Source organism: Lepeophtheirus salmonis, chromosome 9 (genome assembly GCF_016086655.4).
Source record: "Lepeophtheirus salmonis chromosome 9, UVic_Lsal_1.4, whole genome shotgun sequence".
Lineage (NCBI taxonomy): Eukaryota > Metazoa > Arthropoda > Copepoda > Siphonostomatoida > Caligidae > Lepeophtheirus > Lepeophtheirus salmonis.
The window spans coordinates 7,496,550-7,514,864 of NC_052139.2; the positions used below are offsets into that span (position 1 = coordinate 7,496,550).

General features: G+C 32.8%; 1 protein-coding gene across 1 annotated transcript; it reads right to left on the reverse strand.

The window, feature by feature from the left end:
• Positions 1–488: 488 nt before the first annotated feature.
• LOC121124236 (fibroblast growth factor receptor-like 1) lies at positions 489–3,665 on the reverse strand. The gene is made up of 5 exons (XM_040719392.2): positions 3,377–3,665; positions 3,013–3,093; positions 2,471–2,746; positions 1,618–2,337; positions 489–1,542 (listed from the first exon to the last, which is right to left on the reverse strand). The coding sequence occupies exons 2-5, from the start codon at positions 3,089–3,091 to the stop codon at positions 887–889; spliced, it is 1,731 nt and encodes a 576-aa protein (XP_040575326.1). The 5' UTR covers positions 3,092–3,093; positions 3,377–3,665; the 3' UTR covers positions 489–886.
• Between the last annotated feature and the right edge of the window lie 14,650 nt (positions 3,666–18,315).

The window sequence follows — 18,315 nt, forward strand, 5'->3', positions numbered from 1 at the left end:
AACTCACAAACTAAAGAACAAATTGTCAAAAAAAAAAAAAAAAAAAAAAATAGAATGTGTGAAGCCTTGGACTTATCAGACCATGTGTTATATGTTCAAATTCCTCTTACACTGTCCTCTCTTTTTTCTCCATAATAAAATCCCTTTAGAAAAAATATTTTTTAATTTATTTTCTAAATTAGAAAATTGTCTAGCAAAATTATTTAATAAAAAATAAGCAAAACTGGTTTATTTTAATCTTCATTGATTAAACTAATATTGTTTCGCCTTTTTGTCATACTTACTCGCACACTGAGATGACCATCCTAAAAATGACATCGCAGAACAATGACATTTTACAGTGGTTATTTTCACATCATATGACGACAACTTTTCCCTAACTAGTTCTAATCTAAATTCAACTAAAACTCTTCTTTTTTTTTAATACTCTACTCTCCATAAATTGGAATTTGGCCCTGTTCAAGTAAAATAAATGAGCAAAACTAGTATTTCTATCAATAGATATATTTATATATTATGGAGTTATAAATTTTTGATAAATACTAATAATAATTACATACTTTCGTGGTTCTTCCTCGAATCACGAAGTACACAAACATTTGATTTTATATTTTTTTGCATTTGAAAACATTTAAACCATTTTTTTTTTTTATTATTTTTTTTTTTTTTTGAAAAAACTTCTCTTTTTCTTAAATATCAAGTCCAGAGCTTGTTTATAGGTAAGTTATTTTTCTTGTATGAATGTATATAATATGAAGAATGTTGTCCTTTACAGACTAGATCAACTATGTTTGTAGCGTGATAAAGATATAGTGTTAATTACTGAAGGAATCTTGTGTGGAAAGGTAGTAGAAGTGAGAAGGAAAGTTTATTTTATCCTTCCTTCTTAGGGATCGTTGTTCAAATATCGTGTGTATGGAATGTTTCTCCGTCCGTTTCCAACGACGATTCCAAGGTTGTTGGCATTGTGGTTGACATTTTGATTATTTAGAGAGCGGTTGCTCCCTGATATGAGTGGAGGAGGGGGTGGAAGCGGAAGTGGATGTGGGGGAGGAGGTCCCTTCATGAGATGACTAAAAGGCACCTCATACTGATTGACTGATTCGTGAGAGTCTAGCAGAAGTTTGGAAGACGGATTCTCATAATGTGTTGAAGAGGAGAGAGTCGTGTCATGGGATGAAGAACCATGAGAGTATTTCTGATGATAGTTTGGTGGATAAAGGGACCAAGCATTTCCACTGTTGAGAGGTGGAAGGGATCCATGTTGTATTTGAAGTCGTCCTGCTTCCAGTTTGTTGAGGGTTTGAGAGCAAGATACTCGAGAATGATGATATGGAAGATGGGGATGAATGAATGGACGATGAGATTCATGATCAGACACAGAGCACTCATCTGATGAGGAACTGGATGAGCCACCTTTCCCAGCACGGCGATAGCGCATTACGCAAATCATAATGACAATTAGAAGAATGAAGACGAGTAGAGAGAGAGTCACAACGGATATGAGGATCGGCAAAGACTCCTCTGGTAATCCACTATAGTCTGAAAAGAATAAGTTGATACATTTTTAATGCAAGTTCTTGGATATGAAATAGGGAAAAAACACAAAGTAATTACCTGGAACAACTTCTAAGAAAGCGGATTTATACGTCAAGGGACGAAACCCCGAGTTGGTTACAAAGCAAATGTACATCCCAGAGTCTGAAGGTCTTGCTCTAGAAACCAAGAGCTCACTTAAAAACTCTCCATTCCCGAGATGGACATTCTTTTCAGACTTGAGGATCTGGTAGCGCTCCGTACCAACCTCCACAGTGTCGTCATTAAAGTTATTCCAAATTTGTCCTCCTTTGAGGGGCTCCAACTTCTTAAGCCACTGAATATGAGGAGTAGATTCACTTTTGACTCGACACGTCATGGAAGCAGAGGAACCTTCTTTGACTGTTGTGTTCGATGGACCATCCCCAGTCAATTCGGAATGAGCGTAGGGAAGGACATCCTTAGGTGCATTGACATCCAATTTGAAACTGATTTCAGTTTCCCCAATAAGGTTTGTGGCTTTACATGTATAATTCCCTGCGTGGGATGGGCTTAATTTATATTTCAGAGACTGGCGTCCACGACCTAAAAGACCTTCTCCAAAGTCATCCAATGGACGGCCGTTTTTAAACCAGGTAATGCGTGGAACAGGGCTTCCAAGGGCTTCGCAAGCTTCTTCAAATACTTCTTCCACATCTTTACGGATACGAAGATCTGCAATTTTTTTTGTTTCGAGTGTGAATCGAGGAGGAGCAACATTGATTTTGGAGCTGTCATCAGGTGAAGGATATTTCTTAGGATCTATTTTGGGAGTTATAAAATGGAATTATAACTGTTTATGTCTGTTAATTGATGTAAATTCAAGAATCTTTTAACAATATAAATTGCTGTTTGTAAATGAATATATTATCATATGTATAAAGACTCGTCTTACCAACAATGAGCACTTCAATCCGTACAGACTCGGATCCGAATCCATTAATCCCTTTGCAGATAAATACGGCTGTGTCCTCTTCAGCAATGGGTTTTCGAATTTTAAGGTACTTTTTAAAGACACGATATCGATCCCAGGAGTAGTCGTCAATGGTTTCACCATTCTTGGACCATTCAATCATAGGTTCAGGAAAACCAGAGATGGGACATGGTATTTTTAGCATTTCACCGATATGGCCAATGACTTGTTTAACGGATTTCTCTGCACGAGGTGGACCTGAATGGAAGAGTATGAAATAATTATTTATTCATTTGATAGTTTTAAGTAGGTTTTTTTTTTGTGTGTGTGTTTTTTTTGTTTTTTTTTATGAATTCGAAATATAGGAGACAGAGTGAAAGAAACAGATTCCTATCAGTTATCGTCTCTTGGTAGTTCCTTAAGAATAATATTAATGAAACGTCTCCAAGAGGACTAAACCAAATATATGTAAAATAACGAACACAGTGTGACTCAAAAATATTTTGAGTAGATAAATATATTACCTCGAATTTCCGCTCCAATATATGACAATTGTGATGATATCAGACAGATATTAATTAAAATCGAGGGAATGGACTTCATATCTGAAAAAGTACATAAATACACTATAATTAGTTAATGACCATCATTGGTGCTCTCGGATCATTGATCATGATACACACTGTAGCTGATTCTATAGTCAACCTTTTTGTATACAATAAAAGAAAATAATACGCAGGTGTAGATCATTTAATAATACGAGCAGGGATATTTAAATTGGAAGATATATCTTAAAAGAATTTCGCCAGAGATTAGGTTTAAAATAAAATATAAAATAACAGATGAAATAAATTAAATTTAAAAATTGTAAATTACGACTCTACTTACTTATGATGGAAAATTTATAAATAATTAAATAATAACTCGTAAAATAACGACAAAGGAGCAATTTGAATGTATTATAATAACATATTCACTAATAGGAGCTCAACATCACAGATTTTTGAAACATGCACGTCGTTATAATAAATACTCTTAGCAAAACACAACACTTGATAAATAACATATATGTATTTAATCTTCAATTAATAATATAATAGGTTTTGATGGAAAAAAGCGATATATATATATTCCTCGCTTCGCAGCGTACGAAACGGCAACTACGGATAAACTAAAATTTCCTTCACGGAGTTTTTTCCTCAACGAGCGCAAGAGACGAAGAAAGCGCGCCCGTAAGAAATTGTTGTATTATTGAAGAAGGGTGAAATAATGTCTTTGTAAATAAAATTTGTAGAGTCCTTCTGACGAAAAAATATTTGTAATTTTTTCTTATTATTCTATCAAAAAAATTATTATTTGACAGAATTGAATTATAATTAAATTTTTTCAATAGTATGAAGCAACTTGTATTAAAAAAGGGTTTAGGGTTTTTGTTTCAAAAACTAATTTTTTTTGTAGAAAATAAATCCCCCAATAAAATTTTTCCCCCTCTTTTTTATTTATATTTGTTAATACCAAAGCGATAATTATTCAAAAATTCCATCATTTGTACCTACACTCCTGAGCTTCGTACATAAATTGAAGGGCCGTAATCATTTCTTTGTTTCTTTTCAGGTGTACACTCTATTAATAGTGAGTCATTTATAGTAACTCAAATAACAAAACCCTGATCTGCAAAAGCATAACATATTGGTTATTACTATGTGATTAGATTATTTAAAACCATATACTAAGAAACTAACACAAAATAATACGCATAAATTAGCCAGATGATTAATTGCAAAAATGAAATAAGTGAGAAATGCAAGAATATAATATTGTTTCAACACCCTAGACTACTCCAAATTTGACTTGCAAAATGCGATAAATGATTTTGAGTTATGAGAACACACCTTAAGTATATGTTTATACTCCAAATGCAGATTCATGAGCAGGATCTAGACGATTCATTGCTCAAAAAACAAAGTCAAATGATTAATTATGCTAATTATATGTATATTAAGAACGTAGGAGCGCAGCTAATAAAAAATTTCACAGTCAGATTAAGTAGCTCTACTTTAAAATTATTCTTCAAACTAGTTATTCAGTAAATGTTTTATTATTTAGTCATTGATAATATCAGATATGTTGTATATTTTTCTGGTTGATCTCAAGAAATATTTGAATATATCTGAGGTAAACTATAGTTTATCTATTAAGTGGACAAATTTTATCAATAATTATTTAGTATTAATAAGTATGCATTGTTATGATGATGTTTTAAAATTCGATGATGGGTCATCTAGCTATTAATATTAGAGTATTCAACAAGAAATAGTCAAAAATAAATGTCTAAGCTGACTAAAATTTACAGCAAATTTTAATTAAGGTTGAGTGATTGAAATAAACTCATATTTTGTATATTAAATATAAGCAATTAGTTCCAAAAATCCTGAGCTCTCAAGAATACGTACAGTAAAGAAAATGACACTTGATCGTGATCGACGAATTTCCATTCGTGCACTCCATATAGTTGAGCGTCTGCAGTCTACACCGTGAGCAAGTCCAAAACGTTGGAGAAGAAGAAAGACTCCGTCAAAAAGGCCAAGTTAAAGAAAACAGCCAAGACCAATCTTCTCAAGTCCAGGAGAACCCATGAAAGAGAAAAAAAATCAAAAGTGGATGGAAAGAACCTTGCAAGGGGTGAAGAGGCCACGTTTAACACCAGTAATGAAAGAAGCCTATATCCTCAATTGCAAGACTCTTTTGAGATCTTTGAAATCTTTTATGACACTTTTAAATAAATTAACAATGTTCCTTTACTTTTCCTAAGAGAGTATTAAGGTCTACCTATTTCAATCTTTTTACTGTTAAATTGCATATAAATTAGCAAAACTATCATTATTTACAAATGTTCATATATTATATAAACCTATAAAAACCAACAACCTATATTCTATTTTTCAAAAGGATAATATATTAATCAAGTATCTCCCATATTTCGCTTCATTTTCTGTTATTTTGCTTTATAAATTACTGTTTGTTTTTTCAAATATCTTTGTTCTCCTTTATAATTTGAAAATAAAAATGACCTAGATATTTACTTTATGCCTGCAAGGTTCATGTAAATTCAGAATTTTCTGATTTTTTTAAAATTTGTATTATTTTTTATTTTACTTTTTTTTTTATTGACAACAATAGATATTATTGAATTCAAATTATGAGATTAATCTTGAAAAAATACTTTAATTATTTGAAAACAAAAAAGTTATCTTTTCGACAAACTTAACAACAAGATTTTTCTTCTTTCGGCTATTTAAAAAAACAGTCATTAAAAACTTTCAAAAATAAAATATAAAAATGTATCTTAAGATTATGGGCCCTTAAAGAAAGATATCCTAGTTCACAGCCCTCCCCTCCCCCCTCTCCCGAGAAATTGCATCTTGGTAAAAGAAAAAATGTTTGTACTTTTAATTTGTCAAGTTTTTTTAAATACAGAGTTTTGAGCTATTGGTATTAGTCATTTTGTGAAAAAACAACCATCACAGGGTTTTAGGACTTTTTTTTTTTTTTTTTTGGGGGGTATGGGGGGGGCTATGAGACAATATGTTTGCAATACTAGAAGGTCATAAGTAAGAAATTGGCATATTTTTGTGTTTAATGATTTATTGATTATGCACATAATATTTGCAATTGCATCCATCAAGTTTTTGAGCCAAAAAATTGTCAAACTGCTCAAATTGAGGATTTAAAAGCACATGTATCAAATATGATGTGTTATAGGGTTAAGCCGGAGTTAGAAGTGTTTTAAAAACTGTAGGAGGTGTCATTGCACTTTCAAATAGATCCTATATTTCGACAAATTTCCTAGTTTTCAAAGTGGGGACCCAAAACTATCAATCGCATGACTAAATTACAAAAACGTGATTTATATCAAATAAAGTAAATACAACTCAAAATCAATTCCTGTATAGTGTAATTACTATATTTAGTTATATTTTTACTCAATATATCCTCCTTCCCAACTAATGACCACCTCAACACGCCGGCTAACAGATCTGCAGCTCTTGATAATGAAAGCAGCCTTCATGGCGTACACCACTCTGATGATGGCAAGGAATCCAAATTTGGATGAGAGGTGCGGCAGGCATTCTTTTCCAAGACACCATAAACTGGAAAATTCAGAGAGTTGAGGTCAGGGCAAGAGGAGGGCCACATTGAGGGAGGCCAGAAGTCAGCCATACAGTTGCTGCAGAAGTTTTGGTTATTCTGGGGTGTATGCGGATACAATGGACTTCTTGATGTTGCAGGAAGTCTGGACGCCAACAGCCTCTGCAGCCTGTTCAGCAGTAAAACCACCTCCATGGAGGAGATTACACACTCGATGACTTTTTTGTTGTTGCTTTGACATTTGTACACTTTTTGACATAGGATCAAAACAAAATCTTGTTCATTTTTGATTTTGCTGGGTTTGATTGTGCAATAAAACCTCATAATTAAAAGTAACAGGGATCCTATTAAATCCTGCAACAAAGTTTTGCTTCACCAGTCCCCACATTTTTGATACTTTGAACGATATTGTCAATTACAGCCGTGGTGCATTCAAGTATGATAAACAATGTAACCCTTGCAGATAGTATTAAGTAGAACATAAATTCGGAAATAAACCTTTCTCCAAATCTGGGGATAGTTAACTATTAAATGTATCTATTTATAGATCTCGAGATATGTTTAAATAGAATAAAAGACCATTTCCACACCTTGTCGACATAAATGTACACATTGTACATTTATGTTTATTATGAACAAAAAATACAAATAAAAACAAACACTAATGAGACGTAAAATTTGAGCATTTTGGAAGACTCATGACAATAGCATAAATACATATAGTACATATGTATGTCACGTGTTTTATCATTCTCACGAGAGGGTAGAGAATATTTACTCCATGAAGACATATGCAGATTCCATCAATATGATTATTTTTATTCACGGAAAAGAAGACTATCATGATATATTCCATTCATATCCGGATTCATTGCGAGGCTACGGGAGACACCAAGGGACCATATCTTAACTGAATGCAAGTTTTTGTCCTCATGAAATAAATTGTATAGAACAACGTAGCTCAACGGAAAACATGCTCTGGAGAAGTTATTCTCTTAAGCTTAATGTGCATGGGTTCGCGCCCCGGTTGTTCTTAGAGAAATCTATATACATAAAGTATATGGATTTCAACAAAAAGACTCCGGGTTTCGATGGAGTAAATGTAATAATATAATGTTTTTAATCAGTGCAACTCCATCTGACTAATTAAAAGAACATAAAAAAATAAGATATATGAAACATTTATTAAGATTATTCACATATCTTGCTCCACCCTCAAAAGGCTCTACGGCCCACTTTTTTTTATTGCTCTCTGGACAGTCTGGTGGTAAACCAGACTGCATGGGGCCTCATGGACTTAAAGGAAATTGGCCTGAGCTATTTTCTTTCACTCCTCCGGATCCAGTTTGATCTTTTTGAAAGATCCCTTCTTCCCCTCCAACTTTTTTTGACTTCATGACGGTGTAGACGGTGGTTGTTGGTCTTGGAGACACTCAACTGCTTAAAGTTCGAAAATGGAAATTTGTCAACCACGATCAAGTGTCATTTTCTCGACTTGGTCGTAAGCTGGAGAGCTCAGATTTGTTTTGTTTTGTAACATATTGCTTATACTTTAATATAAATGAAAATATGAATTAATTTCAATCTCTCAATCTCCATTAATTATTGAATAATTAAGTGTTCAGATTATTTCAATGGACCACCCGGTATATATTTCAAATTATGATCCAAAAAGTTACAATTTTGATAACGTTTGTACTTTAATTAATTATGTGATAAAAAACGTTGTATTTTAGATATTTTTGAGAACAAGACTTTTCTTCAAGACGTCCTTCCACCGTAGTAACGGGCCTGGCGGCTGTGCTCAACAATAATTGATTTTAAATGCACCAGACCTGTGATTACAGAAGCGTGTAATTTATCATAATGAAGCAAAGTTTATTTGTTTATATTAAAAAAAGTCACAGGGTGCACTGTATATAGTTATTCCTGATTTATCAGGATATCATATGCCACAACAGTTTAAAGAAACAAATACGGGGTAATAAACATACAGGGAATACTGTATAAAATGAACTAAATCTCGCAGGCGTTTTGTTCAACTAAAATTTTAAATTTAAAAAAAAAGGTAGTTCATTATATCACATTTTAAAAAAATGAATATGACTTTATATGAAGTTTAGGAGAGAGCTAAAATACTCCCTGGCACACCTAATCATAGGATTTTTTTTCTCAAGCTGTTATTAGCTAGTTTAGCTAGCTACATGTGAGCGTACTTATGAAAACAGGGGGTAAAACTCAGGATTTTTGGGGGGAGTTATCTTCTATATTATTAAAGCAAAATTTTATGTTCTGCTGGAAGCAATGCCGGTTACTACTGCTAGTAACAAAATAAATGTTAACTACAATATATTTTCTAAAAATAGACTATTATTTCACATTTTGGGCTTATATAAAAAAAAAGTCATACAAAATTTTAAAAATATAATCTTCGTAGCAAGTTTGATTAAAGTAGATATGTAATTTTCTCCATAATCCTGGTGACTAACAAACAGAAGCAAAGATGTCATCTTGCGCCTATGAACTCGTAAATAAGGATATCTAGTCAGAGTTTCACCCCTTCCCCCTTGAATTGGAGTGCCCTTCCTTGGATATACAGGGTCGTTCAGGTAAATCTGGACCACCTTTAATTGAATCATGATGAATAAGGAAAGCTAGTAGAGGTTTGAAATTTTATTTCAATTATAAAATTTCTAATAACACATTAGAAATAATTTATTCAATATGTCGGCCATATTTACCAATTATTCGCTCGATAAGAGGCTTAAAGAATTTGCAGACATGACCACGTCCAGAGGGGAGACTTTTTCCCAGTACTTGATGATGGAGGCCTTCAAGAAGTCGAGTGTTTGTATAAATTGGCAAGACCTTCCCTCTAACTCCCTCTAAAAAGTAAGCCATGGGATTCATATCGGGAGAGTTAGAGGGCCAAATCTGAGTTTCCAAAAATAGCACCTTCTCTTCTTTCATCAAGTTTTTGGTCTTTCAGTCCTTGTGACAGAGGACGAGTCTTGTTGAAACAGGAACTGAACACCATTGGCCACAGCTTTTATCCACTTGATCAAACAGGAGTTCAGAGTACCTGTCGCCAATCAACCTCTCCTTTAGCTCAAAGAAGATGGGCAGAATGATACTGCCGTTGCTCCTAATGACCCCAAGGATCATGATACTGGCCGGAAACTTGGTTTTAAACACATAGGGAACATTAGTTATCTCTCTCTCTGTGGCTAACCATCCGTCGTTCTGGATGTTGTGGGATCGGTCGAAAGTCCATTGTTTCTCATCTGACTAAAATATAGTCCAGAACGACCCTGTAGATTAGATAACTGGGCTTTCCTAATTCACTAAGGATCTCAAGTGTGGTTGTATTAAGATCTACAACAAATTTAAGGACACTTTGACCTTCTTTTCATATTCAACTTCCGTTGATTGAGTAATAATTTCCATTTTATTCAACTCTTTTAAATAGATTATGTACGTTGTACATATATTTAGATCCATGGGTGTATTTAGCAAAAATAATTTAATCTCTTCTTGGTGGGACAGAAGGGATTAAAATGACAGAGATTATTGATATTATTTGAATTTTCCATTTGTACAATGTAGAAACATATCTATAAAAAAACAATATGGTGACAGGAAGTCACCTTGCTATATTTATTTTTAAATTATTTATAATCTTAAATGACGTAATGAATCAGCTACATGGATTAAAATCCTTTTACAATCCTTGGCTAGCAAAAAATGAAAACATCTTCTAAATTCAGGATATTCCATTTTTTATTATTTGCATACAAAATAAATATATGAACATATAAGATTTTAAATAGATCTGTTTTATTGAGGCTGAGTGAGACTCCGATTTGTTTTACATTTATTTGTACTCTACGTGTTTATAATTAGACAAAAAATGAATAATTTTTGAATATATGTACATTGAAGTGTGCCAAAGTAAAATGGCACATCTGAGAGTTTATTATAACTGTAGTTAATCAAAGACTTTCTTTGACACCAGGCTCGTGTTTGTTTCCTTTGATTCAGCATTTCCTAATTAGTCAACTTTATGTTTGACTCGTGTGTATGAATATGCGGCAAAAAGTTCATTCATCAACTGGGTGGGCATTTAGTAGCTAGATACATGAGCTTACATTTAGGAGAATAATTACATTTATCTGTGGCATTCAAACAGGTATTACCAAAATCCTATAGATTACACTGGCCAACACAATTTTCTGGCATGACGTTTTTAAAGTGAATATAACTCCATTGGGGCTGCTGATTCCAAATCTGTCATTAGTTTTTGCCTATCACATCAAGTTGTTGAATAACGGGGTGATGAAAAAATACACCAACACGTACGAAAAATCCTTAATTTACGAGAGAAAAATAATACATTATTTTTGTTTTTTTGTGATTTTATTTGCATATTGGTTGCTGATTTCAATGTGTCACTAGTTGTTGGTTATCACATGAGGTTTTTGAACTATAGATTGACTAAAAGGCTTTATTTTATTTTTTAATACAAGACACAACAATCTAATTTTGTTTAAACATACAAAACTAAAAAAAAATACATAACATGAAAGTACTAACACATATTTGACAAAATTCAATATTATTACAAACATAGAATGTTATATCAAACTAGTAGATGCAGGAACAGTGTATTTTTGTTTATAGACTAAGATATTAGTTCATTTTTGGGGTAAACTTCCTTTTTGATGACGCCCTCAAACGTAGAGCATCTGAATGATCCCTCATCAAACTCCAGCAGTAATCAGCCATCATATGCAAGTCCCAACGATCATGATATCTGTCTTCAATGACTTTAATGTCATGGTGGAACCTCTAAACTTGTTCGTCGCTAACATCTCCAAGGTTGTCTGGAAACGTTTCCAGGTGACGGTGAAAGTAGTGCAGTTTGATGCTCATTCTGCACCCGAGCTCTCGGTGACTAGGGAGAAGTTCATCCACAATCTCTTGGTAATTGTCGTTTTTCTTGTTCCCAAGAAAACCCTGCACCACATTAGTAAATGTAGTCCACGCTCGAGATTCAAAAGTGGTCATCCTCTCAATGAAATGTATGTCCCTGAGTAATGTTCTGATTTTGGGTCCTTCTAATATCCCTGCCTTTTTCATCGCATCACCAAGACTCGGAAAGGTTGAACATATGAGTTGAAAACAATCACCATTGTGATCAAGAGCTTTTACAAACTGCTTCATAATACCGAGTTTGATGTGCAATGGTGGAAGGATGATGTTTTTTCAATCAACAAGGGGTTCATTAATGACATTCTTCTCTCCAGGTTCCAATGTATGCCTTGATGGTCATTCCATTCTAACCCAGTGATCCTTGTCAGCTCTACTATCCCAGTAGCAAAGGAAACAAGGGTACTTTGTGTAACCTCCTTGTTGACCCTAAAGGAAGTTCACCATTTTTAAATCCACATAGATTAACCACTGGTGATCCAGGTATTTCAATCGTTCAACTACTATTTTGATGTTTCCATACTCCTCCTTCATGGAGACTGAGTATCCAATAGGGATACATCCATATATGTTACCATTGTGAAGTCAAACACACTTTAAACTTCTTTTTGAGCTATCAATAAAGAGTCTCCACTCACTTGAATGATACGCAGATAATCCCATAGCCACTTCAATGTCAATGCAGTATACAAAGTGATTGTCGGAATCAAAGAACTTCCTCAGTTCTGCATCTCTGTTACGATAAAATGTGACACTTGTGCCCTGAGCAAGCATGTTTCGCTCTTGCAGTCGGGAAGCCAACAACCCAGAAGATTGTTTAGGTAAATTCAAATCTCGAATCAGGTCATTTAATTCAGGTTGACTATACAGAAAAGGTTGATCAAACAATGAACCCAATGGTGTGTAATTTGCAACGACTGAAGTATGTGCTTCATCATCAATATCTGCTAACTTGGTGAAAACAGGTACAGTTATTTCGTCCGAATGAGGAACTGGCCGTATTGCAGAGAATATGTTCGGGTATGTCATGTATCGCTTGTTCTTTTTTATTGAACCCCTTAACATTTACAATGCAGAAGTAGCAATCATCTAGGTGGTTTGTTGGTTCTCTCCAAATCATCGGCACACCAAATTTGAGCTTAGCATTTTTTCCTTGAGACCAAGATCTCAGAGCTTCGAGACAAGCCGTGCATACTATGTGAGGTGCCCATTTTTTGTTTTGGTCTCCAAATGGTACCTTAAAATAAGCAAGGTACACACTCTTAGCGAAGTAAGTTATGTTCCGTTTTTGAGGTGATAAAGTGAAGCATCCACAGATATAGTAGAATATATCTAGGTCGCTACAGCACTTTCTTCTCCGTGAGGATGTAGATATGGTTATACAGATATTTTCGGATTTCGTAAGTCGCTACGATGGTGATTTAAAAAATATTTAATATATTATCTCCAACGTTAACTAAATCTAAATGAGAGCAACACAAGAAATAATATCCAATGAGAGTTTTAATGGTATAGATTGGATTAAATAAAGGATATATTGATTGCTAAAGGAAGAGCTGGCACACATCGAAATATATATTAAAACACGTTAAGTACTCGAGTCAAAGAGAGAGAAAGATACATACATAACAGGAACACGTGGTATCATTATAGGCTTTGTTATGATAACATCCACAACTATTAAATATCAGATATCACAAAAACCTGATGTGATGTGGCAAATCTAAGTATATATTCGAAATCAGCAGCCCAAATTCTATAAGAACCCGTTGTCAAAGTCAATGCAAGAAAAAAAAAAAATTTTGTTGACCAGTGTCAGATAAGTTTTAAAAAATTAGAAACAACACGTTCTAAACAACAAGGACATTTTTTTGTCCAATACATCATGATTTGATTAAATTTAATATAAATGTATAATTATACCGGCATACTCTGAATCTATTTTCTTCATTTTTGCGATCAAATCGATTCTCTAAATATGGAGTCCGATATTTCTATAGATCGTGCCTTGTTTACAATATATGTACATAAATACCCTTGAAGGATTTTTTTTTTAAATTACCTACATTTGAATGTTTTGATGATTTTCTTGTAAGAAACAATTTATTTAGCCCTTATGTTAGTATTCCACCCCTCAACTTTCATAGGTCTGGACGAGGACAGATTTAAAAATAAAAGATTATTAAGGACAATGATTTTATATTGTAGTCACAATTTGTGGAGTGTCGGTCCTTATTTAAGACTACGGTCCAGTTTGGTCCCATCCAGTTACAATTGTAGGTCTATAAAGAATGTAAAATCGATTCCTCGCAAAGTCATGGAGAAGTGTACAATTTTTTTAAATTATTATGTTATTTTATAGAACTAACTAAGTAATAAAAAAAGATTTGTTTTATAATGCATTGTATTGAAAAAAATGAATATTTTTTGCAGATATGTGCAATATTCTTCATTCATATCATATTTGCCTTAATAAAACATCGAAATTGGTATAAAAAATTCCAAGGCCCAAGAGTTAAGTATCGGTTACAATGATTGACAGTCCTAAGAACCGAAAAAATTGGTCCTAAGAATGGACTGGACGAAGATGTAAGGCCCGACATAGCATTACTCATTACTCACAATTCTGCAATTTTTGAAGAATATAATTTACACAGATCGCCCTTTCAAAGAAAGGAAATTTAGAGCACTGTCTTTAATTAAAATATTTTCTGGCTTATTTTCGCTTTGATTATGGAGAATAATATGTAAATATAATAGCCCTTAACTTAATTAACATTTTTTTAAATATATTAAAATTTTAAATGAAGTCAATACAACTCTCAAAACCATGTAATCATCGATGAAAAACAACAATTCAAATATGTTTATTTGATCATTGAGATATTATATTGTGATTTAAAGCAACAGATATTCCAAGTATATGTATATAAATCTTTTTTTATCATTTGTACTAATACTAATGAATTATTCAGAATGTTCTATTTTAAAACAATATCTCAAATAATTAATTAAATCTCATCTTCTATTTATATTGTTAGAAAAAAATATTTTTTGTATAAAAAAATTGAGGGTGGAGACAAAATGCATTGAAAAATGGGCGATTAGATTTTTTTTCTTTCCTTACAAATAACGATAAAAAATCATTGTTTATTTTTCTAAAGAGACATTTTCTTTATTTTTTTTTTTTTTTGTCTGTTATTTACACAATCAATTCAAAACGAGTAAAAGGGAGTTGAGTTAGTAATAATTGAAATGTTCTCACAGGTTGGTTGATTCTATTGAAATAACACTCCATATTCAGGGAAAAACATACACTTATACATACAATGATTTCTCATCTGTCATTTGTATTCAATCTTTATTTCACTTGAATTTCCTGAAAATATGAAATAAAATAATATATTTCTGGGAAAAATTATATTCTATTTTTTCAATATTATTGAAAAATTAGTTCTCCAAGAAATTTAATTTAATTTTGCTATATGCACATTAGAATGGCCCATTTCTGGGGTATTTTTTTCTCTGCACAAAGACTTTTTCAGATAGGGACAAGGTTTGAGGACCATTTTTTGGCGTGGTACAATCCATTGAAATTTGAAAAATGATATTTTCTAAGATGTGTGCGATGATTTCCTAGTTTTATCAAAGATGGTTATAGGATAATTGGCCTATTTTTTTTTTTTTTTGCCGAAAGGACATTTCGACGAAATATAATATTCAATATTAGGACGTATCCGTATGGCACATTTTAATTTTAATTATTTTACAAAAGCTTTAAATAACTCAAGACAGGGCATTGAAGACTTTTTAAAATCACCTTGGCATATTTGTTGACCCCCATCTCTTCCTGAATTTTTGATATGCCTCAAACCAAATGAAGTAGGTGGAGTTATGTGGTTTTTGACCTTCGCATTTAAAATACTTTTTTGTGAATGAAAAAATGCATTCACAGGTCTTTTAGGACAAACCAACGACGGATTTTATATATAAAAATATATATTTATATTTTCAAAAGTATGTGGTTCGAATCTTTACCCTTGTAGTACTTTAAATGATACACAAAACGACAGCAACTTGAATGTAAGAAGTGTTAACAACTTTTCCGTTAACAATCAATTATCATTCGACATGATGGATTATTCATATGGGATTGAGGAGAATGCATAATATTTGGCAAGAATAGTAATCTTCCGATAGAGTTGACCCAACCAATCGTGCTGCAATTAACCAAATTAGTTGATTACATGAAGTATCGAGTAAATTTTTAAATTTATCTAACAATAAATATAATAAAACGTTTTTTTTTCAACTTAAATGTAGCCCATACTATCAAATTGTATAAGTTTAATCAAGTTTATACTCTTGATTGATTGTTTTTGGGGCAATATATATACTTGTAAAATTATTCACGGAAAAATCACCCGTATTAAAGTTCCCGAAACTCTTTGTGTAAGTCCGTTTTTTTTTGGTTGTCCCGAACAAAGTGCAAAGAAAAAATATTAACTTGAAAAAGGGTATAGTCTAATATACATTGTGAATAGAATATGTATGTATATTCCAACAATTTAAATATTTAGGTGTATTTTGTTGTTGAAGCCACGTGTTTTGACTTTCAAGAAACAACAATGACCCAAGATCTTCTTCTTTTTTTCTTTTTTTACAGGTGTTTAGGATTATTGTTATATTCTTTTTACAAAAAATAGTTGTTTTTTTATTCTGGATGAATCCAAAAATAATCTATACATTTGTGTCACACCTTGTGATGATTAGGAGTATTTAGTGTAATATTTCATTTACCTATGTACATAGAGGGACTGGATAATTACTATAGAGACAAGTAAACACATAGAACTAAAATTGAATCCCTTAATACAAGCTTATTTTATTTTACGAGGGTCGTAATGCTCTTTGTAGAAAAGGTTCATAAAAAAAATGAAGTCCTGTCTCTTCAAGAGTTGTAAATACTTTTAATTATGTCTTTAACATATTTTTTAACGTCTTGTTAGTACAGTACTAAGATGCTTCCTTCATCAGACATCACCACACCCAGAGTCTAACGAATTGATGGAAACAAATGATGAAAGTGTGATATGATGTCTCAAAAGTAATCCCTTAGATAAATCCATGCAATGAACAGAAAAAGGACATCAGTTCAACTTTCATAATCTAGTGCGTATCAAACTGTGGTGTTGAGGAAGGTTATACAAATAAAGGGAGAGTTGGTTTTAAATTCATTTATTGGCACATTACTTATCTTGTTAAAGTGACATTCTTCTTTTTTTTTGTAAAGTATTTTTTTTGGCATTGAGTTCCAAATTTGTGAGATTTCACAATAAAAATAATGAGAAATCAAAATTATATTGTTAAATTTAATTTTTATTTGTTATATAATTCAGGACAGATTAAATAAAAAAAGACCATATTTAACACCTCACCTTGATTGAGAATTCACATAATTTATATCAAAACTGTACCAAATATCAAATTTATTATTGACCAAAATTTTAGATACCACAGAGTGCTGAAGGGGTTCGATGTGAATGGATCGCTTATTGTTTGCGTAACTGGGCGAATGGAAAACACTACGACAAATCTTAAACCTTTTTATATGTGTATATTTGATTTTAAAATATTGTGACCTAGAATGCTATCTATACCTCCAATGTGCGAGGTAAAATCGTGAACTTTACTTTGAATAAATCTGGATTACTTTAGGGTTTATATTTTTAAATACTAGGCTGTGTTATTAAAAGTAAAAACTATTCCAGTTAATTAGCAATAAAAAATCTTTCAAAAATCAACAGTTGTCTGCATGTAGGTGAAAAGGCAAAGGGGTGATTGATTTGCTCCACGCCCAAGTGAGTGACATGGAGATGATGAAGGTCATAAAGTGCTCACGGAGTCTAGTTTACAAGATTAAAACGTTGGGCATAGCCTTGAGAGGATCCCTTGCATCGATGAACGCCTTAAAATTGGTTTCATGGAGGATGTGGACACTGCGATCACCAAAAGTCCGGCCAAATTGATGAAGGAGCATGCCAAGTCTCTCAATTTCAGTTATTGGACTGTGAGAAGGTATGTGAAGGACTTGGGGAAGCCCTGTTATGTACGATCACGTCAGCCACTGCTTTCAACAGCAACCGAGCCTAGAGAGGGCAGAAATAGTTTGGTTAAATAATAATTTGTCAAAAGTTCTATCCTACTCCCAAGACTCCTACTCCTGACAACTATGTCCTTTTGGGGTAAGTCGAAAAGAGAGCATATGCTACCCCCCACCCCAAAAAAAAAAATTGATTGAAATTAAGGCCTTCGTCAAGAAGTTGTGCGGCCCCTTTAAGCCCAAGTTGGAGGCCATGATAACAGCCTAAGGAAATTATTTTGAAAAAAAGAAAGATACATCAATAAAAAAGTATTGTGATATACGTTCAATGTTATAAACCTTTTCGTTCTTACAAAAGTGTACTCTATTTGTTCGCTATCGAAAAGTCCACAATTTTATCTCGCACACTTTATCAACTTTTATAAAATAAGAATACCCTAATTCATACACAAAAACATAGCTATTTGAAGACGTTAAATTGTTGCGAATCATTCCCCATTTTGTAAAATTTGTGATACTTTAATTTTTTCAACTTTTACGTCACAGTTTGACAATTCTGCTGGGTCAGAATAATACTGCTGTTGTC

Coding starts and splice junctions, on each gene's coding strand:
- LOC121124236 (XM_040719392.2), bottom strand. CDS start 3,091: ATGAAGTCCATTCCCTCGATTTTAATTAATATCTGTCTGATATCATCA. Junction 2,338..2,470: donor GATTGAAGTGCTCATTGTTG/GTAAGACGAGTC, acceptor CTCCCAAAATAG/ATCCTAAGAAATATCCTTCA. Junction 1,543..1,617: donor TTTCTTAGAAGTTGTTCCAG/GTAATTACTTTG, acceptor TATTCTTTTCAG/ACTATAGTGGATTACCAGAG.